The following is a 27,596-nucleotide window of genomic DNA, read 5'->3' on the forward strand; positions in this document are numbered from 1 at the left end:
AAGCTCTCATCCATCAAATATGCCTCCCTAATACCTCAATGCATCATTTTGATCAAATCAAGTCAAAGGGTTTGAGGTCTTGTTCTTCAGAGAATCCCTAATTCATCTGTGCATCACAATGCCTTGCTCATGAAGCAACCTCAGCCCATGGTCAAATACAATCAAGGGAAGTTCTTTAATTCATCATTTAATGCATATTTGAACTTATTTGAGTGTCCTCAATCATCAATTCATCAAGATATGAGTTGTGGACTTGAGAAGTTGATCAGTCAATTCATGTGACTATTTTGAAATGCACTAAGACCTAAATTTTTATGTGTTGGTCAAATGGAGATGGTTCCAAAATAAAAAATGTTATTAAGGACAATATGAACAACTTTCATGTTCATCAAAAATTGATTTGAAGCTTGTAAGGCCATCTGCCATTCCAATACATTATAGGCCATTTTGACTGAAACCCTAATTTTTGGTCAACTTCCCAAGCACATAACTCATTTATTTTTTATGATTTTGAGGTGGGATCAAATTCATTGGAAACATTAAGAGGTATAATTCAAATGTTATGTTGAGCAAAATTTCAAAATTGCAAAGGAAATACATGTGATAATGCAAGACACTATAGGTCCTTTTTGACCAAAGGCATTAAAAGTCAAAAAAAGTCCAACTTCAAGTGCCCATAACTTCTTCATAAAAAATCCAAATGATGAAAAATTTAAGTCCATTTTGATTGTATTGAAAAGATATATAACTTTTATGTTTGAGGTTTTTTCTTTTTGGGCTTGCATCATGGAAACAGAGGGGCTTGAAAGTTGGCCAAATTTAGAAACCTTGCCTTGACATATCATGCACCTTGCACTTTAAACTCAAATTTCATAAATTTCCACACTTCAAATGAGTTTTTGTCCAACATAACATTTGTTCCTTATACAAAGACCTTTCCAACCATTACCCATATTCCTATGTTTGGATTTTCTAAATGGTACTTTCGAAGAGATGTTTGTTTAGGTACAAATGAGGAATTCACTTGAAATCTTGGTACATAAGCAATTGCCTTGCAAGTCACACGTCCAATTCCATTTGGCTGATGCTCAGAATTCATTTGGCATCGTTTTTGGGCCTTGTGCATGATCATGCAAGCCCATGCAATGAAGCTCCACATGCCATGCACACGGATTGATCACATTCTCCTTGCCACTTCCTCTATAAATAGAGACCTCATTCCATTCATTTCACACGCCTGATTCAACCTGAAATGCTGCAGAATTCTCTCCATAGCCATCACTAAAGAAGCAATTTCATTTCTCTCAAATTTTTCAGATCTAAAATTCAACTTCATCTGGTTGAATTCTTGGATCTAATGCTTCTAAACCTTCATCATTCATCTCATTGAACTTCTGTTTTAGCAAAGCAAGCAAGGCATTGAGCTCAAGCTACCAGAATTCAAGCTTACATTCCAACTGGTATTTTCTTCGATTCTCATCATCCATGGACCTTTTTGCTTGGATCTAATGTTTTCTAAAGTCCTCACTTGAGAGGCAAGCTAGTGGTAGCTTCAATTTTGCTTTTCCTCAATCTGCATTTTGCATACCTGAATCTTCCACCTCAGATTTCTCCATTTATAGGAATCTTGAGTGTGATTCAAGGTTACAGGGGTGATATACATCACCCCAGCTTCATTTTGGTATAAGGATCGTGCATTTCCATTAAGGTTTGAAAACCTGCACAATTGGCCAGAATCTGCAGGCTCACCGGAGAAGAAGGTGGCTCCGGTGGCCGCCTGTTTCCAGTTTAAATCCTGGTCGTTGGATGTGTTTCCCAGATCGAATCCTGGCCATTGCTTGTTATGACTTTTCTTTTGTTTCCATGTGGTTGCATTGACTTTGGTGTTCCATGAGCGCGCGCCTCTGGATCCTTGGATCTGCCAGCTCAATTAATGAGCTCAGATCCAAGGGCTCTCGTTTTTCCCAATTTCTATTTTCTGTTTTAATTCCATTTTATTTTCTTAAATTCCATTTTATTTCAAAAATCAATATCTCTTTCATTTTTAATCCAAAAATTATGGGACCAATTGCATTAGTCTCCAAATAATTTCTAGTTTCTATTTCTGATTTTTAATATTTTTTACTTTGTCATTTGATATGTTTTGTGAATTTTCTCTTTTCTGGTTATTTTTAATTCATTTTAAATAGTTTTTGATATTCAAAAAATGCAAAAATATTTTCCTAACCTATTTGAATGATGATGGATCTATGAAAAATATTCTCATCAATTTTTGAATTGATTTGAGATTTATTGGAGATTTTAGTTCAATTAGGTTATTTTTATTCATTTTTAATTGATTAAAATTAGTTTCTGACTTTTAAAAAAGCTGAAATTTTTTGTCAAACTTTGTTTGACCTTGTTGAACTTAGGATAAATTACTTGGACCTTTCAAGATTGATTTGAAGTAATTTTGAAGTTTGACCTTTCCATTTATTTTTAATTCAAGTTTATTTTAAATATTAAAAAATGCCAAAAATAGTTTATTCATTTCTTGACTCCCAATCTTCATCTCACTTCTGTTTTTGATTGTTTGACCTTGACTTTCAATGTTATTGGTCAACATATGAGGATTGGTACATTGTATTTCATTTAATGCACTTTAATTTTGTCATTTCCATTTCTCTTATCCATTTTCTCCTTCTTCTTCTTCTACTTATTTTCTTCTTGATCAATGAGTTGAAGGTTGATAAGTTAGCATTGGTTAGGGAGATTTAATCTTCCTTGATTCAAATCTGATTCATCTTGATCAATTGATCAAGTGAATGGCTTTGCATTAAGGATAGGTTGTCTTCTAAATCATGCAAAAGGCTTAAACCAATACAAGATCAATTCTCATTTTCTTTTTGGCATGGCAAGTTTTTGAGACTTGGTTCACTAATCAAGACTCCTAAATTGTGTTTGTTCCCTACATTATTATTGACCGGCCTCAGATAGTTGTGACTTCTACGTAAGTCCAATTACGATTGCTTAACATAGCGCTAAATTTGCCTTATGGCACACTAACTACTAACACTAACTATTGACAATTAACATTTACTTTATGCAATTTACTTTTATGCAATTTACTATTCTTGCACATATTTTCCATTTGCTTTTCCCTTTGCTCACTTGAGCACATGTTTATGTTAATGTCATTTGCCTTTTGCTCACTTGAGCTATAATTGTGTATATATTATTGTGCTTGTGTTTTGTTTTGTTTTGTTGTTGACCAAAATGCAAAGAAATGGACTTAGTTTCTAGGACTTTCCCTATGCAAAGAAATGGAGAATTGGACTTAGATCCTAGGATCTTCCTTATGCAAGATTGGAATAAAAGGATCTTAATGATGAAGACGGATTAGAAGACCCAAAACTCTAAACTCACTCTTGTCCATTCTTGTTTTACTTCATGGAACTTTTGATGTGTGTGCTTTTGTGCTAGGGGATTCTTTGAGCTTTATTGGAGGATCATTGTCATGTTCATCCAAGTGGAAGATACAAGATACATTGAGGATCTCTTATGAGACTTCTTTGATTGCTTATGCTTTGTGCTTGCTTATTCCAAAGGATGGGAGCTACTTGGATCATCAATATGATCTCAAGAGAGGGACTCTATTGTGGTTTTGATTCTTCATCCCTTCTCTTTTTGTTTTACTTAGGATTTAACCCTTCTTCTTCTTCTCTCCACTCTAACCCAAGCCAAAACCTTTTGTGCAAACATTTAACCTTTGCTTTCAAACATTAGAAACCTAAGCCTTATGCTTTTGATTTTCAAACTTTCTTTTCACAATCCTCATTTTGAATTGAATCTTTAAGTCAACTTTGACTATTTTGTACATACTTCTAATTGGTAAATATAACCCATTCAAATGTCTTTTTGTGGCTCCAATGGCCACCTTCTTAATCAAATTTTTCCATAACCTTTAGCTATTAGGTTTGAGTTATCCTTGTGGTAGATGTAATACTCACCTATATCCTTAGTGATGAACAATGAGCCTTCCATGCTTATTATAGGGTTAACCCCTCACTAGCATGTTGAAGCTATTCTCACATGGTGGATTTGTGGTTTGGTTGAGTTTTCTCCCTTTGATAACAAAATACCTTAAGGCTTTTGGACCAACCAATTCACCAACTTGTTTTGAGATTTTTACCCCGAACTACGAGGTTTTGATCCTAATCTTTTTTAAGATGGTATGTAGGCAATGGGTTTATCCATCCAAACACAAAATGTAAATAAACTTGTATATTCTCTTCTCATCTCTTCAATCATGTTTGCACAAACAAACTTTCACAAAACAAACAACCTTCACAACAAGTATGAAAAGGGCTCCCTAGGAGTACCTAGGATGTTTTGGGTGCCTAACACCTTCCCATTGCATAACCAACCCCCTTACCCAGATCTCTGTTTCTTTTACTAGTTTTTGTTAAAACTATTAGGTTTTTGTTCGCTTTCTAACCATTCCTTTGGATAAATAGAAGTGCGGTGGCGACTCGACTTGTATGATTTACCTTGGATTTAGTCAATATCTCTAATGGTAACGAATACCCCGCTACAAAGGGGTGTCTTGCAATGGAGTAGCGTGAGACGGTGGATCGTGTTGGCAAATTTGGGTTTCAACAAGTGTGCGTTTGGGCTTAATTCAACCAGGTGAAAGACTTGGGACAAGGAGTGCCTTGCAAGGAAGTAACAAGAACATGTGAACTGAAGCGACATTGTTGGTTACTTGATCAATTTTTGATTCAAGGGTTTTGGAGGTGGTAGAGTCAACATCAAACTTAGGGTTTGTAGAGTTCGATTTCTTCATCTCTTGTATACACACATTTTTCCAAGTAATATTTACTATAATATTTAAATTCTAATTCTAATTAAGGGCAGACGTACCCATAGCGTGGTCGATTGGGGAACTGCCTAAACAAATCCTTATATACTCACTCTCTCTCAATCTCTTTTATTTTGTGGTTTGAAAATTTTCGATTGCATTGATCATTTGATCAGTATTGTTTGGATCATAACTTTGAATGCATTTTGAAATTTGTGTTGTTGTGTAGATCACAAACCATTTGGTTATGATTGGATTTCTAAGAACAACAAACACTACATAAAGTTTCAAACATTGTTGATTACACACTAAGTGTTCGACAAATTGCTTGACTTAAATTTTTGTGTGTTTTATTTATTGGAGATAGACTTTTCCTATTGTATTGTATTCAACTAGTTGTGATTAGTTGTTGTTTATTGACTTGTAGATTGTTATCATTCCATTTACACCTATATGCATATTCGAGCTTTTTGATAGTAGGTTCAGTTAGACGATTTTTGATCCGAATTTTTTTTGAAACTTGCTTCTGCGCTATAAACTTTTTCAAAACCAATTTTGGTTCAAATTTTAAACTTGTGATCTATTCCCCCCCCCCCCCCCCCCCCCCCCCTTTTTCTAGATTTAGGCTTATCATCTAACATAATGTTTGTGAACATATGCTACAATGGGTCCACATGAAGGCCGAGAAATCAGGTTTGGTGTTGTAATCGAAAGGTCCAAGAATGGTTCGGATAGAAGACAAGCATTTGTAACAATGAGATGTGAAAGAAGTGGCACATACCAACCACAGATTAGGAAGTTGAAACGAGATGACACTGGATCGAGAAAATATGAGTGTCCGTTTAAATTGTGTGGATACCATATCGCAAATGTCACATGGAAATTTAATGTGATTTCTAGTATACATAATCATGCTTTGACTGAAAAGCTAGTCGGCCATCCCATTGTATGTCACCTTTTTTCGGAGGAGAAGGTACTTATTTCGAAAATTACATTATACATGATGGCACCGAAAAACATATTTGCATCTTTGAAGCAGAAAATACCTCTAAATGTTTCAAATATCAAGCAAATATACAACGTGTATGCTCGAAACAACAAGGCATTAAGAGGACCAAGATCTGAGGTGCAACGGCTATTAAGCTTTTGGAAGATGGCGATTATATTTCTAGGTGCATGGTTTGTGAGGATAAAGTCATCGTTCAAGATATATTTTGGAGTCATCCTGATTCCATCAAGTTGTTCAACATATTTCCCATTATGCTCATAATTGATTCAACATATGAAACAAACGAGTATAGACTTCCAATCCTGGAAATTGTTGGTGTTACCTCTATGGAGATGCCTTTTTCAGTCGATTTTGCATTTTTGGAATCTGAAAAAGAGGACAATGTTACATGGGCTTTGGAAATGTGCAAGACTATGTTGAAGGATCAAGAAAATTTGTCGCAAGTAATAATCACCGATTGCGACACCACATTGATGAATTTGGTTGCAACGGTATTTCCTACATTGTCTGCATTACTTTGTAAATATCACATAACCAAAAATGTAAGAAGTCGAGTCAAACATGTGGTTGCACCAAACAAGTCAAACATGAAGATGGGAAAATGGTCAAACCTGATGTGGTTGTGGAAAATGTAATTGATGCATGGGATGATATAATAAATTCTTCCATAAAAGAACTATATGTCGAATTTATAGTACATTTCAGGAGTTTGTGTGCAAGATATCCAAATTTTCTGAAATATATTGAGGGCGCTATTTTGGATCAGGTTAAAGAGAAGATTGTTTGTGCCTTGACCGATCAGGTTCGACTCTTTGACTATACAACAACTAACAGAGTTGAATCTGCTCATGTTAGACTGAAGAATTGGTTGGGAAACATTAAAGGTGATTTTTGTCGAGATTGGGACATCGTGAACCAAATGTTCTGAAACCAACACAATAAGATACATACATCTTTTGGTCAGAGCACTACTGTGTTAGAACACCGATTCAAAGACAACATCATTTACTCACAATTTGTTGGCAACATATCTCGAGCGGCATTGAATTTTATTTTTCACAAAGTCAAGCGAGCAGATAAAACAGGTTCATATAGCTCAAAGTGTGGATGTACACTTAGGAAGACGTACGATCTTCCATGTGCTTGTTTAATTTCAAAGAAGGTAAAGCTTGAAAACCAATACGTATGGATGAAGTTTGAACTCACTAGAAAAGGCTCAGTTTTAATGATGATGGTGTGATGGAGGATGATAAATCAAACATATCTATCATGACCGAGTGGGAAGTGATCCAATAGATTTATGAAAGTTGATAACATCATGAAATTGCACATCAAAGAGCAACTAAGGAAGATTTTCTATCCATAAACAACAGATTTGAAACCACTGTCGGAACCAGTTAAAACAAATGATGCCCCTAAAAAGGTCAAATTGACACAAAGTGACCACCATATGCGACGGTCTCCTTCATACTATGAACACGTTGACTCACATTTTCTGAATTCTCCGATCCAAAATCCAAAAAAAATAGTATTTTCAAAGGTGCTCGCATTAGCAAACCATCCCATCCACCATTGTTACCAAAAATCAAACACATTGAAGAGATTCTGATTTTTATGCACAAATACGTTGAGCGGATTGTAAATGTTGAAGGTGATGACAATTGTGGTTTTTGAGTTGTTTCAAGTTTTCCCGGTAAAGGAGAGGACGACTATCAATTTTTCAATTGTCATCTTATACAAGAGATGGCGACGCATAAGGAATCATATACAAAGCTATACGAAAAGAAAGAAAATTATGATGCAATACCCAATGTTCTTGTTCTTTGTCTTACTGGTCCGGCTCCATTTAACAATGGATGTGATTCCTAAAAATGAGACATCTTATAGCAAATGCTTATGATATTATGTGTATTGATTTAACACTATATGGTTTATCAGAAACATTCTTTCCACTTTTGAGTAAGTCACCTCAAAATCCATCTGAACGCATCATGTGTATTGGTTGGCTATCAAAAAACAACATTTTGTTCAGTTTTATTTTAAAATGTGATGTCCTATACTAAAGATATCACCAGAGTGGGTGGCACATTTCACAAAAGATGTTGAAACTTGATTGGACCATTTTCTAGAAAGGATGGAAGAGTTCACCAAATTGAGTGACATTGAAAGAGAAACAAATAAGAAAAAGTCAAAGAAGGATCAACCAATAGATTTAAGTAGTCACATGTGTTTTGATCCATTTTAGTTTTAATCTAACAATGAACTCATTTTTTGTATGTAACACACCGCATGTTATAAAATTTGGTGGTAATTTTTGAAAAACTTTAGTGTTAATAAATTTTGCACTGCACAATACATTGATTTTGTATGAGCGGTGGTTTTAGTTGGTTCAGAGATGCATCTTTGGACATCTTTTAATTATTAAAAAAAATAAAACAGAGGATTATACGGATGTACATCTCCGTAAAGACCCTTATTCTTAAAAAATTGTGTATTTGAAGATGCATTTCCAAAATATATCCTAATGATAGGATATGGTTTGTAAGGTCCTAATTGATCTACAACTTTTATAATTCAGTTTTCTCATTTCATTTTGTTTACAAAAACCAGAATGAATACATATTCCCATCTTGCATTTGTGTATTTCAATAGCGAAAATCTTCCACTTTAATTTAGGGTCCCTGAGGACATACTTCTCGCCGATCTGAAATCCAAACTGAATACCCTCATACGATATCCGAAAAATTAGAGTTGTCAAGCTCGAGTAATATTCACTCTCGATTAACAATGAATGGAAGATACAATTCACTATGCTTGAACTGAAAACAAATGATGATTTAAAGGTTATGAGGAGTATTTTTTACTGTTAATCAACAAAGAGCCTGATTGAAATGGATGCGGCAATTGAAAGATCAGCCGAAGATATTATAAGGATGTTGCAACGTCCTAAACCACCCGTTTGTAATGACATGTAATGTTAAACTTATTTTAACGTCAACAATTATGTATGTAATGTTTATTTTGATGGTAATTTATGTTTTTTCATTCTGTCATTGTTCTTGTTGTTTCTGATTTGAACTAATAGGTCATTATTTCAGAGTCGAAGATGTATCTACAGACTAAATTTTTCCAAAATAAAAATTTCTCAACCTCTAATAGAAGAGCACACACTTCAAATGTATTGTTCTAGTGCTTGTTTGGATTCATTTATCACGTTCAGACAAATATCATCCAAATGTCCTTTTTTTTTTTTACAATTCATCAGAATATGTAATTTGTTCTTGAATATGGGCAAAATATCACATCAGAATAAATTATGTGATTCATATTCTATATAAATGTATAAAACATATATTGTTGTATGAATCACTTGTAAGATATTAACATCAATGTTACAAAGAGATTAAAAGGATAAAATGTTATTTAATTGGACACCCTTCGGATAGACCTGATACCCCTCAGATCCTCAGATAGATCTGGTACCCCTCATTTATAACGTTTTTATTATAATATCTTTTCATAAAAACCAATATTTTTTAAAAATTTACATTTATTTATCATAAATTTGCATTATATACCAGACATTTTCTAATTTTTTATTTTTTATCAAAAATTTTAAAATTTCTAATATAAAATAAAAATTTCGAAACAATTTGAATACAGAAATTTTCAAAAAAATTCTAAAATTTTTAAAATATTTTTTACATTATTGGAAATTTCGAAATTTTTAATACATTATTGAAATTTTTTGTAGTATACAAAAAAAATTCAAAACTTTTGAATTTTATTTTGAAAACTTGAGTAATGTGTTTTTTTCCGGATATTTTGAAATTTTCAATAAAAAAATAAAATTTTCAGTAATGTAACACTTGTTAAAATTCCTCTAAGATCTCACATAAACCCAAAAAGAAACTTTTCTTTGAATATAAGAGAGGGTGGGTGTTAAAATGACCAGTGATAAGGTGCTCTCAAAATAAGCATAAATTCTCTTGTAAATAAACAAAGATTTCAATTGAATGTTTAATGTTATAGAATGAAACGAATAAATCAAACAAATAAAGTCATGATCACTATTGTGTATTGTGGAAAATTGCGAATTGCGGCGAATTGCGACCAACCAAAAATCTGCCATAAAAATATGGTGGATGGGGAAACTGAAAATTACGGACAATCAAAATATATATATATATATATATATATATATATATATATATATATATATATATATATATATATATATATATATATATATATATATATATATATATATATATATATATAACCAAAAAACTTAGTTCATAAAACTTGAAAAACAGAATTATACAAGGAAGAAACTAGAATTCATATCTCAAAGTTTTTCAAAATAGACATTATAAAGTAAATAAAATAGATAGCGCATTTCTCTAATACTTAAAAACAACTAAAAATTAAAAATAGTAATAACAATGTAACATAAACTAGATAGACTAGAAAAAAGAAAAATATAACAGAGAATTAATAAAGAGAAAAAAAATACAGCACTGAAAAACCAGAGCTGGAGAAAAACTAGTAAAAAACAAACAGCAGTAGCATAACATGTAACTAAAACAAAACAAAACAAAAAAGAACATTAGAGAAGAAGGGATACCCAAGTAGAACACAAGAAAAACAACAAGAGTAAAATAGACAGAAAAATTAAAGAGAAAAAAACCTGAAGAAGAATACACATAGGGAAAAGAAAAAACGTGGATAATAAAAAGGTTGCAGCATGTTTTAGTTTTATAAATATTTAATCAGAGTAATTATTTGTATTTAATGAGGGTTATTAGTATTTAATGAGGATTATAATTGGGGTTAAGCAAAATAATACAGACACAAACTTTTCAGACTTTTTTTTAAAAAATAACCTAAACTCGTGGCGGCTGCCATGGTGCCGTAATGCAAAATCCACAACGCCATAAATTTTCCATTGCGCTATTTTGAATTTCTGCAACCGCAATCCACCATGGCCGCCAATTTGACAACACTGGTCATGATGAAACAGTAAGAAAAGAAAATATAATTTGTTTATATTAAATAATTCAAGTAAAAAACTTTATTATTATTCAAGTCTGAACGACAATGGACACGAAGAAGACTAGAAGAAAAGAATGACATTCTACCTTCCATTTTTGCAGTCTCCCCAGTATCCAGTCATTTAATCCATCCTACTCCACCGGTAAATGTGCATAACATTGAAGGTTAAAATCAGAAACAAAAAATAAAATACAACAATTGAATGAGCACCTAGCTCAGCGCAATTTTAGAACACTTTACAATAATCAAGTTGATATCCTCCAATGGCCTTGACCAGCTCAATGAGTACAGAACTTGGAATGTATGAAAATCATGAACATCTCATGGCTCTGGCACCTTTCCGACACTGGTATAGGCTCGAGCCACTATCAAGTGTGGTGTCTAGTTAAGGCAGATGATAGCAGCACCTTCCTTGCAGAATGTCTTTGATGGCTTTTGATGAGCATTTGTCAGCCTATCGCATTAGGGTATCAAATAGATGTCCGCTGAAACTCCAGTGATGAACTTGGATGAGCTCCAATCCGGGGCTGAGAGAAGCAACAAGCAAGAGCATTCCAGTTAAATAAGACAGATAAAATCCACAACAATCACCATTGATTCCCCTGCTCTGGCATATCTTGGGGATTACGAGTTTTAATTTGGTACACCTTCTTAATGGGCTTATCATAAGCTCCCCCTAATGCAGCTTCTTGATGCCTAACGTATATTCCATCCGTATCTGGAGCTTTACTAATCCAGTTTGGAGGGGGTATAGGAGGACCAATGTTCTGGACAAATTGGGTTTGTAGATTGCTTGTGTGCCCTGAATTTTGCGGCCTCATTAACATCATTGCAGGTGTTTTTGGTGAAGGTGCTACAGATGACCTAGGTTTCACACCTTCATCCACTGTCAAAGCATGAAATCCAGTTTTCATGTTGTGGAACTGTTCATGATACTGCGACCTATCTTGTATCCTAATATTCTGTCTGTCATTTTGCCAACCATTAGACGACATTGGAAATCTAGGCCTAGTCATTATGCCCTGGGGACTGTAATTTTGTCCATAATAATTGTTTGATTCCTCACCATAATATCTTCCAGATCCAGAGGCTCCAGTTGGTCTGACCTTGTTCATTGTATGATGGCCTTGAAACTGGTCCGGTAATCCATAGGATGTATTATTATTAAACTGTAGGGAGTTTCTGACAAGACGGTGAGCTGCTTCTCCTAATTGAGGGCCGGCAATTGCTCCAGGTACCTGTTGTCTGGGATGTAACAAAATAGGAAAGTAAGAGCTCTTTGAAATTATACGACTTATCACTCACGATATGAAGACCAGATTTCACACACCAAAATCTTCATGTACTTAATTTGAACAGCAATACGAGAATGTAACAGCCTCTACATAACATGAAATTTTCTAGATTTTCCACAAGAATATTTCTTGAAGTATGGATGATTTCTTCAGGAAAAATCCGCATATAGTAGTAATATTACCGCACTGAACATTAAATTTAAGTAGTTCTGGGTGCGATGGTTGTAATATTGTTTAACAAAAGGCAAGAATATGAAAAAAAATGTCACCCAGTGACCAAGCTAACAAACTCCAGAATGGATTCTCACCTTTCTCTGGCTTGATATCGCCTACTATTGTCTTCATGCCATAACAAAGGAATAGGTTTAAAATCGCCGTCTCTTAATATCTGTAAACATAACCAATGTCAAAGTCAATCTGATCAATGTCCTTGAACCAAAAGGAAATAGACAAGAATTAAACTTTCTTTTAAAATGATGTTAAAATGGTTGATAAAATGAATTTACATATGGCAACCATCTAAGCCATGTTATTGACAAACATATCTAGTCATGGAACACCGTCTACGGGATGAATTCATTAAAATTTTACACTAGATGCTAAGAGAAGTATACGGACCTTTTTGGGCATTACTACATCATCCGGAGGTTTTGGAATATGCCTATGACTACGAGGATTAAGGTAAGTAATATTTCTGAAATTTAAAAACACTCAACATGAGTACATGTAAAGATTTTAAAATATTAGGCACGCTGAAGGGAAACACTTACAAAACTTGATTACGCGCGATATCCTGCAAGCCTCTGATGGGAGAAGATACAACATCTCTGAACACATTTCTTTCATATGACCAAAAAAATCCATTCATACCATCACTGCCAATAAAGGAAACATGACAAGCACATGAGTCCTATTAAAAGGCTAAGCAGAATTCAATTAGTTACCATTACCAACACATTCACTAACCTAGCCCTTGGATCAATTGGCATAGCAGGTCTTCCTCCAAGAGGTATATGACTATAATTTTGATAATAGTATAAGATATGTGGAACCAACTTATGCGCACAGCTGACATAAAGCAAATCAAGCATCTTACTATTTCGCCGATGTTCCTCCTCCTGCACAACACATAACTCGTAATGAAATTGAGCACTCGAGCGCAACTAAGAATAGATTGGTCTTGTTAATTCATATACTGTAGAACATGGCTCGCTCTAGACAAAAACAATATTTGAAGCTACCAGTTGGAAAGAATACAAAGGAAAAAATCCATCTCAAACCCCCTCCTCTCAAAAAGAATGTGCAATTGAGTACAAAAAAGTTGGGATAATTAGTGTAACAAGAGAACGCAATGAGAGAGCACTGGTACTTACAGGTCTATTTAAAAGCTGCTACTGTCAATAAACAACTTCTATTTTAATAAACCACAATCATCATATTTTTATCAGATTTATTCTTTGATATAATTTGAAAGCCGGCAGCTTTGGACCACAACTCTGAATTAGTTCATAAATGTGGTAGACGAGAAATAAACCTAGTAACAAACAACACATCCCGTACAAAAGCAATAATTATAAAATTTTCCAGACCGTTAATGTGCCTTCAAGCGCCCTTGTGGCAGAAAGCAACTTCTTCTCATCAATGAATGGCAGCTTCGCAACACCCTGCAAATACTCCAAACAAATAGCCTTATTGCCACTTCATTCTAATGCGTTCATAAAATGTTTTAGTGATGAAAAATCACATACGAGCGCATGTGTACACAAGACAAAACATTACAACATTACCTGCCATGAATATTTTTTGCCATTCATATCAATCTCAAAATCTGTCAAAAAGCAATCCAAGTAAAATACTAGAAAGTATACAAGATGTAGCAGAATACATCAATAACAGCCAAGTGATCTCACCAGAAGGATAGAATTGAAGAATAGGTGATGAAGGATTAATCATCAAATCCCGATATCTTTCAGGCAGTGCACTTGAACTGTATCAAAAAATTAACAAGCATCAATATATGAATAGTCATGTGATACAACAGATCTAACGATGCAGGAAGCGAAGAAACCTTGAAGAGGGTAGAGTCCCCATGAGCTGATCAAATGGTTTGAATGGTTCTCCCATGAAAAAAGTTATTTCCAGATCAGCTAAATCTTTAAGATCAGAAGCAAAAGGAGCATAATGGTACGGGTAATACCTGTAGAAACAATAAATGTTGAAAATTTTGAATAAAGTGGTAATCCAATACAAATGAAAGAAACTATGAGATAATTATGACATCATAAAGCAATTCAAACACCAACACCTATATCCCAGTCAACAACAGAGTAGTCAAGATCGCAAGTCATCGTGTGATCTAGATGGGTCTGGGCATGTTCGTGCATGGATGGAATCGCAATCTGGTGGGCACGGCTGGGATTGCCGTGCAACGGTGGAATCGTGCGACTCTTTCTTCCATTTTTGGGTTTCTCAGTTGGATTTGTGGGTCGAGTCAGCGACCCAGTTCCTCTCATGTTGCATTCTGCTTTGTTTTCTTTGCTACTGTCTGTAGCTTTTTGCGAATGAACTCCCTCTCTCACCCTGCTCTGTTTTGTTATTGTTATCTGAAAGTACAGTTCACTACAATTGCAGGCAACTATTTCCCTGCTATGAACCTTACTTTGTGGCATTTATGACTTTTGTATAAATATGAAACAAATTTTATAATAAAAAATCTGAGTTTTATTAAGTATTTTGTATGTACTTTGAATTTTTTTACTTAATTTCATTTATATGCATATAAATGACCTATCAAAAAACAACACATATATTACGACCCCCAATTCATGATCTTGTGTCCGCTTCCCGATCCTGTGTAGAATCTTGACTCTGACTACCATAGTCATCAAGGCATCCAGATTACTTTACATTCCTTATAATCAGATTACTTTATATTCCTTATAATCGTATAGTCCTAGAATGGCAGTATCAAGCTAGCAAATAATTGTAAGTCAAACAAATATCCTGAATTTGAGACAAGTCAGCTTCCTAGTACTAAAAGAAAGGTCAGTAATTGCAATTGATCCTAGTGGGACCAATAATGGGGTAACTTCGCTCAGCATAAGTTTAGAAGTACATTTTTCACCAAAACTAGTTATCAACAGTATATCATTCATGTAAATGTACAGCTTGTTGATCTAATATCATAAAAATAGTAAGCATTGGAGAGCAAATATAACCTATAACTGTTATCTCATAAAAGTATAACTAACCACAGCCATGAGCAAACACCCTGATAGTAATACCGGGAAACCCAGCAAAGGCCTTCTACATATTTCAAGACCTACAAGGAAAAATGTGATATAAATAAAAACCAAAAATTAATGGAATTAGTACAATAGTCATTACCAAGAAAGTAAAAAATATACAATCCAACGAATATCTATTAATACATAAAATAAATTTTCAGCCAGTGCAGCAGTGCTCAGACCCTATTTACACATGAGCATAATATACAAGGAACTAGTTTTGGGAAATCCTCCAGTCCTACTACCTCCTAATAATCCCAAAGTTTGACAGTTTTTTTTTTCAAGAAAAGTTAAAGAAGATAGATATAACCTACATGCCAAGTTTTCCAATTTGAATTGAAGGAATACATACTCCTTTAGCACTGAATTATTCTTCCTTGTGAAACACAAGCTGATAGAAAGATCAAAATTCAAGACATGCTAACAGCGTCCAACACAGTATAGAAATTGGAAAATTTTACATGCTTGTCTAAAACATGTTTCAGAAAATTGAAAATCTAATCACTGAAGCTATGGGACTTTGAAAATTTTATGCAACGAAATTGTAGTTTAAATACCTATGACCGTTTTGTGCCATCAATATTGTATTGTTCGCAATGTGAATATGTGTAAAAGAACAGTAAACAATTCCAAGAATACCGGCTGAACTTACTATATCTTTCTTAATTCTCTCAATCTCCTCTGGATCTGATGCACCAAACTTTTCAGCATAATACCTTTCCGTGTACCCAGGCTCTCCTAACTTAACCTGAGATAATAAACACCAGGCAGTTTATAAAAAAAATTATGTTGCTAATCCCAAATAGTGTGGCGTAGCATCGACCCCCTAAAATACTATAGCGGGATAAATGCTATTGCAAAGACAAAATCAGTTTGCAAACTGCAAAACATAAATACACAAATCAAAGACACCTTCATACTTAATGATTAAAGAACCTAAACTACATAGCAATAAAACTTAAACACAGAAGAAAAACATAACAGAGCTAAACCAAAAGTAGGAAGAACATATCGACTGTTTGTGAGCAAGAACAAAACATAATGAAGAACATAACTTTACTCTTAAAAGGGTCCAAATTGGCTTTTATACCCTTACAAAAGACGTGTTTGAAAAATGGCTTTAAGGAATTTCGTCCCCAAACCCATCTTATAGCGGCTGTAATAGCAGGGTTTAGGGCTGCAATAGCAACGGCTACACCCATAAATGTTGACAGCAGCTCGCAGGCCAAAAGCGTCGCACCAAACCCTACCCCTGCTATGCTATTATGCTATAGCACGCTATTGACAACACAAAAAAATTCTCATGACTTCTAGAGTTCTTAACCCCTGTGGCCTAACATTAGCCATGCTTTAGTGTTCAGCTTTTACTCTTTACATCAATTGCACCCTAAAAAAGTGAATCCATCTACTAATCAAGGACCCTTAATCTACTTCTAACCGATAAAAGGAACATTCAATTTCAAAAATGCACACTTTAGCCTGGAAAAAAAGGGAGTTACAATCAAGTTATTCTAAAGGAACCACTTAAAAAGACAAACTCAATTATTTTAGAAGAAGAGATACAAACATAGCATACATTTTATACCATGCATCCAAACAGTTAATTTAGAGAATTAGAGAATAGTTAAAATGAAAATTTATCTGTCACATACAAGGCCAGATATAGCCTTTGCAGTGAGTGTAATAAGCCAATTTATGCATGCACCAGGGGCAGCCCACATTGAAGCTATTTTCAGAATATTAAGATATTTGAAAGGTACTCCAGGAAAGGGACTGATATTCAGAAATAGAGGACATATACAGGTTGAAGCCTATACAGATGCTGATTGGGCTGATTTTCAGAATATTAAGATATTTGAAAGGTATTCCAGGAAAGGGGCTGATATTTTCAGAATATTAAGATATTTGAAAGGTAATATAAATGATAGAAGGTCTACCTCAGGATACTGTGCTTTTGTAGGTGGAAATCTAGTTACATGGAGGAGAAAAAAACAAAATGTTATAGTCAGGAGCAGTGCAGAAGCTGAATTCCGATATGTGACCCGTGGTTTTTGTGAAGTATTATGGATCATAAAATTCATGGAAGAATTGAAGTTTTTTGGCCCAACTCCAATTAAAGTTTACTGCAATAATAAGGTTGCTATTTCTATTGCCCATAATCCTGTCCTACATGACAGGACGAAGCATGTTGAAGTGGACAAGCATTTCATCAAAGAAAAAATTGACAGCGGTGAGATTTGTATGTCCTACATACCCACCAAAAGTCAAGTAGCAGATGTTCTCACAAAGAGTCTTCCAGAGAGACTGTTTGATAACATAGTGTGCAAGCTTGCTATGAACGATATATTCATGCCAGCTTGAGGGGGAGTGTTGAATATTAGCTCAAAATCAAAACAGATTCTGTCGTACAGCTCATTATGGTTGGATTTAAATTGTAATTAAGTAGTAATTAACTGTATTATTCTATTCTTACCTTATTTAGGATTATCATTTATAGGGAGAATAATTACCCATATTTCCTAGCGTAATTCATATTCTATAAATACCCCATATGTACTGTGTTACAGAAAATACAAAAAGAAAAGCATATTTCTCAACCAGCGCAAGTATATACTCGATTTACTCGCAGAAACAGGGATGACAGGGTGTAAAGCAGTAGAAACACCGATGGATCCCAATGTGAAACTAAAGTCAGTTGCTGAAGATAAATTAGTCTTCCAGCCAATCGTTGATAACGTTCCGTATCTACTATTTCATCTTCAGCAACTGACTTTAGTTTCACATTGGGATCCATTGGTGTTTCTACTGCTTTACACCCTGTCATCCCTGTTTCTGCGAGTAAATCGAGTATATACTTGGGTTGGTTGAGAAAAATTCCTTCTTTAGATCTTGCGAACTCCATCCCAAGAAAGTATTTTAATTTTCCAAGATCCTTGATATCGAACTCAGCCTCAAGTCTTCTCTTCAGATCACTAATTGCTTTGACGTCATCTCCTGTAATAATAATGTCATCAACATACACTATTAAGATAGCAATCTTACCTTCACATGAGTGTTTAAAGAACATAGTGTGATCTGCTTGACTTTGGGTGAAGCCATGTCTCTTAACAACACTTCCAAATCTCTCAAACCAGACCCTTGGCGATTGTTTCAATCCATATAAGGATTTTCTAAATTTGCATACTTTGTTTCTTCCAAGATTTTTTTCAAATCCAAGAGGTAAACTCATATATACTTCATGTAATTCACCATTTAAGAAGGCATTCTTAACATCATATTAATATAGTGTTCAGTTGAAATTTACTGCAAGAAAGAAGAATTCTGATAGAATTGATCTTAGCAACCGGGGCAAAAGTCTTTTGGTAATCAATACCATGAGTTTGAGTAAATCCTTTTGCTACTAATCTCGCTTTGTATCTTTCCACACTTCCATCAGCCTTGCATTTCACTGTAAAGACCCACTTACACCCTAATGCATTTTTATCTTGTGGTAGATCAGTGATACTCCAAATGTTATTTTCGTTTAGAGCATCCATCTTTTCTTTCACCGCTAATTTTCAATTCGGATCACTTAATGCTTCCTGAATAGTTTTGGGCACAAACAAATTAGAAATCCTAGACACATATGCCTTGTGCGTGTGTGATAGTTTGTCATATGACAAGTAATTAGACATAGGATGTTTAGCGCACATACGAGAATCTTTCCTCTCAGCAATCGGGACATCGAGGTCAGGAATATTTTTTCTCACAGAAATTGAAAGATTAATATCAGGAAAAGACAAATCAGATAAATCATTGGATGAGTAAGAAGGATTACCAGATGAAGAATTAGAAGACAGATTATCTATAGGACCTTCACTCGGTAAATCAGATTGGATTTCTACTGGAGAGACAATAGGGTTTGCACCACCTTTGTGGAATTTTTTTCGAAAATACACTTTAAGTTCAGGATTATCATCCTTAATCAGTGTTTCTCCCCCTGTTTCAAATTCTATTATCTTAGCACTTGGGTGATTTGTAGTCACAATATCATCTAGAGCAAGCAAAGTTTCCCAAAAATTATCTTCTTTATTATTACATTAACTCTCCCCCTGAAAAGAATTTTTTAAAAAAGGTTGATTTTCAACAAAGTGAACATCCATGCTTTCAAAAAATTTCTTTGTAACTGGGTTAAAACATTTGTATCCCTTTTTATTGGATGCATAGCCAAGAAAAACACATTTTTCGGCTTTAGGATCCAACTTAGAACGAAAAACATTGGGGATGTAAACATAACAGAGACAACGAAAAACTTTAAGGGGAAGATCCGTAATAATACGGGATGTAGGAAAATTGTTTTGTAACACTTGTACAGGACTTTCATATTGTAACACCCGAGATGGCATTCGATTGATGAGGTGACAAGCAGTTAATAAAGCATTTCCCCAAAGAAACTTAGGTACATTCATAGAAAACATAATAGCTCTAGTAACTTTGAGGAGATGTCTATTTTTTCTTTCAGCAATACCGTTTTGTTGCGGAGTATCGCGACAAGTGGATTGATGAATTATCCCCTTAGTTACAAGGAACGTACTTAAATATTTGTTGAAATATTCAGTGTCATTGTCAGACCTTAGAATGCCAATCTTGGTTTGAAATTGATTGTTAATCATGTTAAAAAAATCTTGAAATCTTTGTTCAACTTCTGATTTCTTTTCCATGAGATAAACCCAACACAACCGTGTATGATCATCAATAAATGTCAGAAACCATTTTTTTTCAGACATAGTTTTAATTTTTGAAGGACCCCAAACATCACTGTGAATTAAATAAAAAGGTTTGGAAGCAAAATAGGCTTTTGATTTAAAAGACACACGATGATCTTTAGCTAAATGACAAGCTTCACAATGAAATTGTGAGGAATTTATTTCTTTGAAAAAAACAGGAAATAAATGCTTAAGATAAGAAAAACTAGGGTAGCCTAATCTTTTATGCCATAACATAACTTGATCTGAAACAGGAGATGAGTTTGTACTGTTTGAACTGAAAAACGCTATATTGTCAAACTGAATTCCATCAAGGTAGTATAGTCCATTCATCTCTCTAGCAGTTTCCATCGTCTTCCCCGAGTTCTGGTCCTGAAAAACACAAGTAGATGGACGAAAAAGAACAAAACAATTAGTATCCTTAGACAATTTATGAACAGATAGAAGATTACAAGTGGATTTAGAAACATGTAAAACAGGTTGCAAAGTGATTTGCTCTGAAATTTTTATGCTACCTTTGCCTGCAATACTTGAATAACTACCATCAGCTACCCTAACTTTTTCAAAACCTGAACTAGGAAAATAGGAATTGAATAGATGAGAGCAATTAGTCATGTGTTCAGATGCCCCTGAATCTATTATCAAAGGGTTAGAGTGGTTGTGGGTAGATAGTGCCCAAGAATCCTTACCTGTTTGTGCCACAGTTCCAGTAAGAATATTAAGAGATGAATTAAACTTTAGAAACTTAAGAAGGTTATCCATTTGCTCCTTCGTACATGGAGGCGAATCAGCCTCATTGGCCATAGGCATAGGACGGTCACCAAACTTGTCAGCCTTGCCATGGTTTGGTCGTCCATGTAGTTTATAGCAAGTTTCCCGAGTGTGGCAATTGCGCCCACAGTAGTCACAAAATAAATGAGTCTTGTCTCCACCTCGTTGATTAGGAAGTGGTTAACGATTGAGATGGGGAATTGCCAAGGCAGATCCTTCAACTGGTGGAGGAACAACTGCTGTATTTTTGCCAAGCATCACTTGCCGACGACTCTCTTCGCGACGTACTTCTGAAAAGACTTCACTAATTGGAGGGATAGGATTTCTGTCTAGAATTCGGCCACAAACCTCATCAAAACCAACATTTAAACCTGCAAGGAACTTGAAAACACGACTAACATCCACCATCTTCTTGTAATGTTTGCTATCGGTCAGTGATATCCACTCATACTCATTGAAAAGGTCCAAATCTTGCCAAATACGTTTGAGACAATTGAAGTATTTGGTGATTGAATCTTCACCTTGCCGAATTTCTCCCAGTTTGAGAGTTAATTCGTAGATTTGGGATTGATTTTCCAAATCATAGTACATTTGGGAGATACCTTCCCAAAGTTCTTTTGCAGTATCATAACAGAGATAATTTGCACCTATCTCTTCATCCATGGAGTTGACTAACCATGTCATGACCATGGAGTTTTCAGCATCCCATGTATCATAATTTGCACTGGCCTTGTCTGGTTGTTTTTTGTCGCCAGTGATGTAGCCAATCTTTCCTCTCCCCCTGAGATACATACGAACGGATTGCGACCATCAAAGATAATTAGCACCGTTCAGCCGAATTGTTGTGATCTGAACAGGGTGGTTTTCATGTTACGTCCGGACTAATTTAGGTGTTTTAGGTTCGAGTGAGGAATGTTTGGGTGAAAGTGAGGACTCGGTATCAGACATTGTGTGGGATGGAAAAAAAGGACAAACAGAGCGGAAGCAAAACCAAAAAAAACCTAAAAAAATCTTTTTTGCTCTGATACCATATAGAATTATGCTTTTCTATTTTGTATTTCTGTAACACAGTACATATGAGGTATTTATAGAATATGAATTACACTAGGAAATAGGGGTAATTATTCTCCCTATAAATGCTAATCCTAAACAAGGTAAGAATAGAATAATACAGTTAATTACTATTTAATTATAATTTAAACCATCCATAATGAGCTGAACGACAGAATCTGTTTTGATTTTGTGCTAAATATTCAACAGAAAGCAATGAGGCAAACTATGAAATTTGATCTCAGGGACCATACATTCCCATGTTGCGAAAACTGTATATCCTACCATCGATTGGACAAGGAAGGTAGAAACATAAAAGGGACATAAGATACTACCTTCTATATGAAGGTATATTTAATTTAATGACAAAATTAAACAATACTAGCATTTAAGTATTTTCTATACAACATGCATTATAAAGGTAACTTTGCAAGGCTGCATACAAACTTTTATACTGAAACAAAATTTCTTTACAATGTTTTTAACAAGTATAATGTCGAAATTAAATGATAGAAACAGGGATCTGCAAAACATCGCCCACAGACCAGCAGTTCACAAAATGCTTTGCACATGCCCACAAACAACCTATTCAATTTCAACCCAGACCATTCATGCAGAAACAGAGGCCCCGTAAATTGAGTCAACCCTATTAGAGTATGTAATAGGATTAGGCTCAAGACTGACACATGTCAGCTTGAGCACTGATAAAACCTCCTGTTGCAGGTCAACTAATTCGCTATATATAAAGCAGATAGTTGTAGTTTGTTGTAACTAACTGTTTCTGAAATCAAAAGTTAGTTGGATCTAAAATGCATTCACTATCTCCCTCTACCAATTCTATCAAACCCAAAGTCACCCATCCCATCACCTTATACAATCACGCAAGGTCGCAACAAAGCTTTGAACCACATAGCAGCAGCAGGGGTTTGAAGAAACCACACCGCCTACTTCTCAAGGGTTCAAAAAATTCAGCTGGACCAACATGGCAAGCTTTTTAAGTGAACACACTTCCGAATGCAAGAACCTGGTGTGTTTAAAGATGGAATCAGGATTGAAGGGGCCTTCTGAATACACACATATATATAAATGGTATAATTCTGTAAGTCAGAGTGTGAATTCAGTAACCACAGTTCTATGGAAAAACAATGTCAACACTGTTCCTATACAAGCTACATTGCTATCCTTGGAGTATGATTGGGAAACCAATAGAATAACTTGGTCTTAGACTCTAGAAAGTTATTTGTGGTTGGGTTCCCAAACATGCATTTAAAACAACAACCAAGGCTTATCCCACTAAATGGGGTCGGCTACATGGATCAAATTTCGCCATAATGTTCTATCAAAGACCATGTTTACATGCATTTAAAAATTTAATCAAAAAAATAATAATCAAGTCAATTACTCAAATGATTCTGGCAATAAAAATTATTACTGAACCTTATCTACAGCTGAGGCTCGTGGTTCTTCAGGCATTTCTCCTCTTGCCCTAGCTCTCATCCCTTCATTAATTTCTTGAGCCTAAAATACAACCAAATCACAAGTCACAAATAATATACAATTGCAAGTAAACTTCAAACCATATTTATGCCTGTTTAACTGTTGCAGTCCTTGAAACTTTTTGAGAGCACCTTACAAGTTGGTTTTGTAAGGTTGTGTTAGACTCAGCTACTGTTCTAAGACTAAGGATTGATATAACTTGTCAAAAGCTTGTCTCTTTCTTAACTTCATCATAGTTTTCCAAATTTCAACATTTTTATACCTAAACGAATCCTTACAACATTCCCTTTTGATTTTAACTTTATTCTCAACAATATGTCATTCCACCACCAAGATTCTTTACTCCCACCTCTTAAATCTCCAAACGTCTCTTTTGCTACTTTTATAATCCCATTGCCATTTTATCTCAGATATCATTTGGTCTTTTTTGGGGCTTTCGAAAACCTCACTTGAAGATCTTATGTAGAAAAATCCTTTGTTTTCACCATTAAAATGCCACCACTTTATCTGTGGAGCCCCTGTAGCTTTTTCTCTTTGCTCCCTCTTAACCCTTACATCCATAACCAAAACTCTATGTTGGGTAGTCACTATTGACGGAACAACTTTGTTACCAATTCTAAATAAGAGAACATGAAATTAACATAACTCTTGAGAGTTAATAAGTTTGATTATTGCATAACATCCAAGGGTTTACAAGTTTAAGGATTCGTAATATTTACCCCTTCCAAAAATCAAGACAGTCAAACAGAAAGTCAGAAATCACAATACCTGCTGAATCCGAACTCGTTTCAGAAATATTTGTTCTTCATGAACAGCAACGCACTGAATGAAATTCTCCACTCTCTCTAAGAAAACCTGGGAGGTTTATTGATATTCACATTTCAATGCTCATTGAAAAAAGACGAAACCAAAGCACAAAAAAAAGCAACTGAAGGATTGCTGGAAAAGAATCTCTCATATTCAAGAACAAATCACTGCCTTACAGTACCAAATGCAAAACTGAACACAATTTCAGAGAAAAAGAATTTACCTCACCCGCATCAGTAAGATAGCCACCCATGGCAGTGAATTCCTTTCTATAGATATGCATCAACAAATTCAGAGCTCCCTGAGAAGGTAAAAAAAGGTTTAGCAAAGAGTATATCAACCATCAGGTAGAAAGCAAAATATCCAGATAAAAGGGAAAAACTAAGGTCCTACGTCTAAAGACTTAGGTAGTAACAAGAAGCAGATTGAATTGGCATATTTTCTGTTTTGAGCTACGGCTCAGTTTAACATGGCACCTGCCAGATTCTTACCTCACGTATCTCTAATGTAGGCATATGCGGAAGAAAGTCATTTCCAACAAAGAAGCATAGGAATACAAAATCATCTACTATGCGCTCAAAGTCGATCTCAAACGGAGGGTTGGGAATCAACAAGTCACATTGCAAATATTCACGCAGCACCCAAATGTGAAGAAACTGTAAATAGCATTAGTTAGTAATGAAAAATCAACATGCCAGATTCCAAGCCTCGAATCTGATATTTCTTCTTGTGAATTGGGCTATCATCAACAGAAAATCAGATTCAACAGAAAAGTAAAGATTCAGATTGACATGCCAGATTCCAATCCTCGGACCTGATATTTCTTCTTGTGAATTGGGGTGTCATCAACAGCACCTGACTTACCACGACACTCAGCTGCAAGATGTCCAACTTGGCCACACATGTAACACTTCTCTTGTTGTCCAGGAAAAGTAATTACCTGTTCATTGAGATGATTAATCACCAAGGCAATCCATTGAGATCGAGAATTAAAATCAGCACCACAATTCATACACTAGAAACTAACCTCCCTCAATATTGAAAAATGAACTTCATGTGTAGCTAAGGACAACATAATCAAATCAGCATCCTGATTTAAAGATCACATCAACCAACGTAAAGATCAATGAATGGATTAATATACTAACATCAGATAAGGTGAGATTTCCAGAATTGGACCAAAAAAACTCACTAATCCATACAAACAGTGTCGAGTATTTGGATTGAAACCAGGAAGATTACGCTGCAATCGAATATATTCCATTATTTTATGTTCTCCCTCGCCAGGAACATTTGAATCAGAAAGCAAGACCTTCAAAAAATCACACAAAGCAGCTCCAATAATAAATTAATATATAAATACAGACAAACTATCCTGAAAACGGATGTATGTGCCATTTGGGTAAAGAATATATCAGGATAAGGTCAAGTGCACCTTTGTATACCGCCAGCCAGGGTTATAATTCAATCTAGTTTGTATGTAATACTGAAGTGCTACTGACAGCGCTGCCATAAACGGAGTGCCAGGAGTAATGACATTTGAGTCATGAGTCTCGGGTTTTTCTTTAGGTGTCAAAAGTTCTATCTGATCAGCAAAGTCATTCCTGAGCCTTTCCTCTTCAGCTTCCTACAACAACCCATTGTAAGTCAAAATTTTGTCACAAAAATAGTAAGAGACCAATGTAAACAAAAGGCACATTCATTTTCTTACAGCCTCAGCTGCATCTTTAGCAGCTCGAAAACGCCGAGAACGTTGCTGGTTCATTTTGGCTCTTGGTGCAACGCCATCTGAAGTGGTAATAAGGATCCAGTAACATAAGTAAAGTTAACACGTCTATGATGAGTAAAGTTAGTGCATTACAGAAATACAAAAAAAAACATTAAAACGCAACATACCAATTGCAAGATAAAGAAGCTTCCTTGGACGAACCAATGAAAAGAGATGATCAATGTAGTCAAACATTAATTTGAATACTTCATCATAGGTAGCAGGTGCTGGCTGCATTCGAAAAACCAATCAACAAGCATTTTGCAGAATAGAATAAATAATGTTACATTACATGGTTTCAAACACAATCAATAAATTTCTGATTCCAAATTTCCATAGAATAGTCTGCTTCATGGTTCATGATATTCCTCTCTACTCATGTAATCATTTAAAAGGTCAAATCATATCTTCAATCAATAAAACTAGTAACACAAAAAGCTCATAAATCCTCTAAACGCAGCAACAAACTTTGAACAATCAATTCAACAACACAAAATTAAGCTCGGAGCATCAATTCAGTACACACTACGAACTTAACAAGCAAATCAAATGTCAAAAACTCATACGAAAACCTTAAATGATGAACTGAAAATAAATCTAAGAAGTTCAGTACTAAAATTTCTTGCTCAACCGAAAAACCTAAGCAAATAGCAAAATGATTGAGTGAAATTGAAGTGAGGAGAAGGAGGCAGGTACCTTGCCGTCAGGATGAAAACAAGGATGAATGATGCCGTTCATGTCCAAATACAAGTTGTCGAACTCCATGCCGTTGGGATTAGGTTTAGACACGTCAACGGGAAACGAACCACCGCCGGCGGGTGTTTCCTCCACGACGTCGACGATCGATCGAGGAAACCGATCCGCGAGCCACCGGTAAAACGCTGGCACTCCCATATTTCCGGTTCAGTTCGGTTCGGTTCGGAAACAACCAGAGAGAGAGAGAGAAATAAAATTTAAGAGATGAAGATCTCTGTTGCCAGTTTCGAATGTACGGGGCGGATGCGGTGGCCGACTAGTACTTTGATGACACTAACACTGTGTTTGGATCCATCGAAATATAGCAGAAAGAAATGGAGTGGAAAATTAGTTTTTCATACTATACTTCGTAAGAGTGCAAATAAATTTTGAGTTGGGACCCATACTAAAATATTTTGCACGTTGGATTGAATGGAGAGAGAAGAAGAAGTAGCAACCAACTATTTACTAATATGTCAAAATTAACTTTATGAGAGAATGATCCGTCACATAATTAACTTTATGAGAGAATGATCCGTCACATTTCTTGTATCTTGATGGAGAAAGTCAATTAAATACGAAAAGATTTCAAAATTTTATCTTAAAAAATGGTGAGTTAAGTGAGTTTACAAAAAATTAACCTTGTTGGGGATATAAAGGGGTTGTCTTCATACTCGGATTAGTGTTTCGCCTTCAATGATGAATTTATACCAAGAATTGATAATTGACTTGTTTCT

At 35.0% G+C, this 27,596-nt stretch overlaps 2 protein-coding genes across 3 annotated transcripts; one reads left to right on the forward strand and one right to left on the reverse strand.

The window, feature by feature from the left end:
* Positions 1–5,504: 5,504 nt before the first annotated feature.
* Positions 5,505–6,484, forward strand: LOC127129491 (protein FAR1-RELATED SEQUENCE 5-like). The gene is made up of 2 exons (XM_051058663.1): positions 5,505–5,923; positions 6,013–6,484. Exons 1-2 carry the CDS (start codon positions 5,505–5,507, stop codon positions 6,482–6,484), a joined length of 891 nt encoding a protein of 296 aa, XP_050914620.1.
* Positions 6,485–11,014: 4,530 nt separating this feature from the next.
* On the reverse strand, positions 11,015–27,313 carry LOC127132289 (5'-3' exoribonuclease 4). 2 transcript variants are annotated; one of them, XM_051061200.1, is made up of 22 exons: positions 26,821–27,286; positions 26,253–26,355; positions 26,068–26,144; positions 25,792–25,983; positions 25,549–25,668; positions 25,384–25,446; positions 25,171–25,296; positions 24,848–25,012; positions 24,580–24,657; positions 24,318–24,404; positions 23,490–23,570; positions 16,139–16,234; positions 15,451–15,521; positions 14,268–14,396; positions 14,110–14,186; positions 13,987–14,027; positions 13,789–13,863; positions 13,166–13,317; positions 12,970–13,074; positions 12,818–12,893; positions 12,508–12,587; positions 11,015–12,149 (listed from the first exon to the last, which is right to left on the reverse strand). In XM_051061200.1, the coding sequence occupies exons 1-22, from the start codon at positions 27,016–27,018 to the stop codon at positions 11,492–11,494; spliced, it is 2,850 nt and encodes a 949-aa protein (XP_050917157.1). In that variant the 5' UTR covers positions 27,019–27,286; the 3' UTR covers positions 11,015–11,491. The 2 variants fall into 2 exon arrangements, with proteins under 2 accessions (XP_050917157.1, XP_050917158.1); XM_051061201.1 differs by lacking the exons at positions 11,015–12,149; positions 12,508–12,587; positions 12,818–12,893; ... (6 more) ...; positions 15,451–15,521; positions 16,139–16,234 and adding an exon at positions 18,372–20,603 and having other exon boundaries at positions 26,821–27,313.
* Between the last annotated feature and the right edge of the window lie 283 nt (positions 27,314–27,596).

The sequence above is a fragment of the Lathyrus oleraceus genome, chromosome 3 (assembly GCF_024323335.1).
Source record: "Lathyrus oleraceus cultivar Zhongwan6 chromosome 3, CAAS_Psat_ZW6_1.0, whole genome shotgun sequence".
Taxonomy (NCBI): Eukaryota; Viridiplantae; Streptophyta; class Magnoliopsida; order Fabales; family Fabaceae; genus Lathyrus; species Lathyrus oleraceus.

Coding starts and splice junctions, on each gene's coding strand:
- LOC127129491 (XM_051058663.1), top strand. CDS start 5,505: ATGGGTCCACATGAAGGCCGAGAAATCAGGTTTGGTGTTGTAATCGAA. Junction 5,924..6,012: donor ATCAAGCAAATATACAACGT/GTATGCTCGAAA, acceptor TTATATTTCTAG/GTGCATGGTTTGTGAGGATA.
- LOC127132289 (XM_051061200.1), bottom strand. CDS start 27,018: ATGGGAGTGCCAGCGTTTTACCGGTGGCTCGCGGATCGGTTTCCTCGA. Junction 26,356..26,820: donor GTTTTCATCCTGACGGCAAG/GTACCTGCCTCC, acceptor TTTCGAATGCAG/CCAGCACCTGCTACCTATGA. Junction 13,318..13,788: donor CGCTTGAAGGCACATTAACG/GTCTGGAAAATT, acceptor TGTGTTGTGCAG/GAGGAGGAACATCGGCGAAA.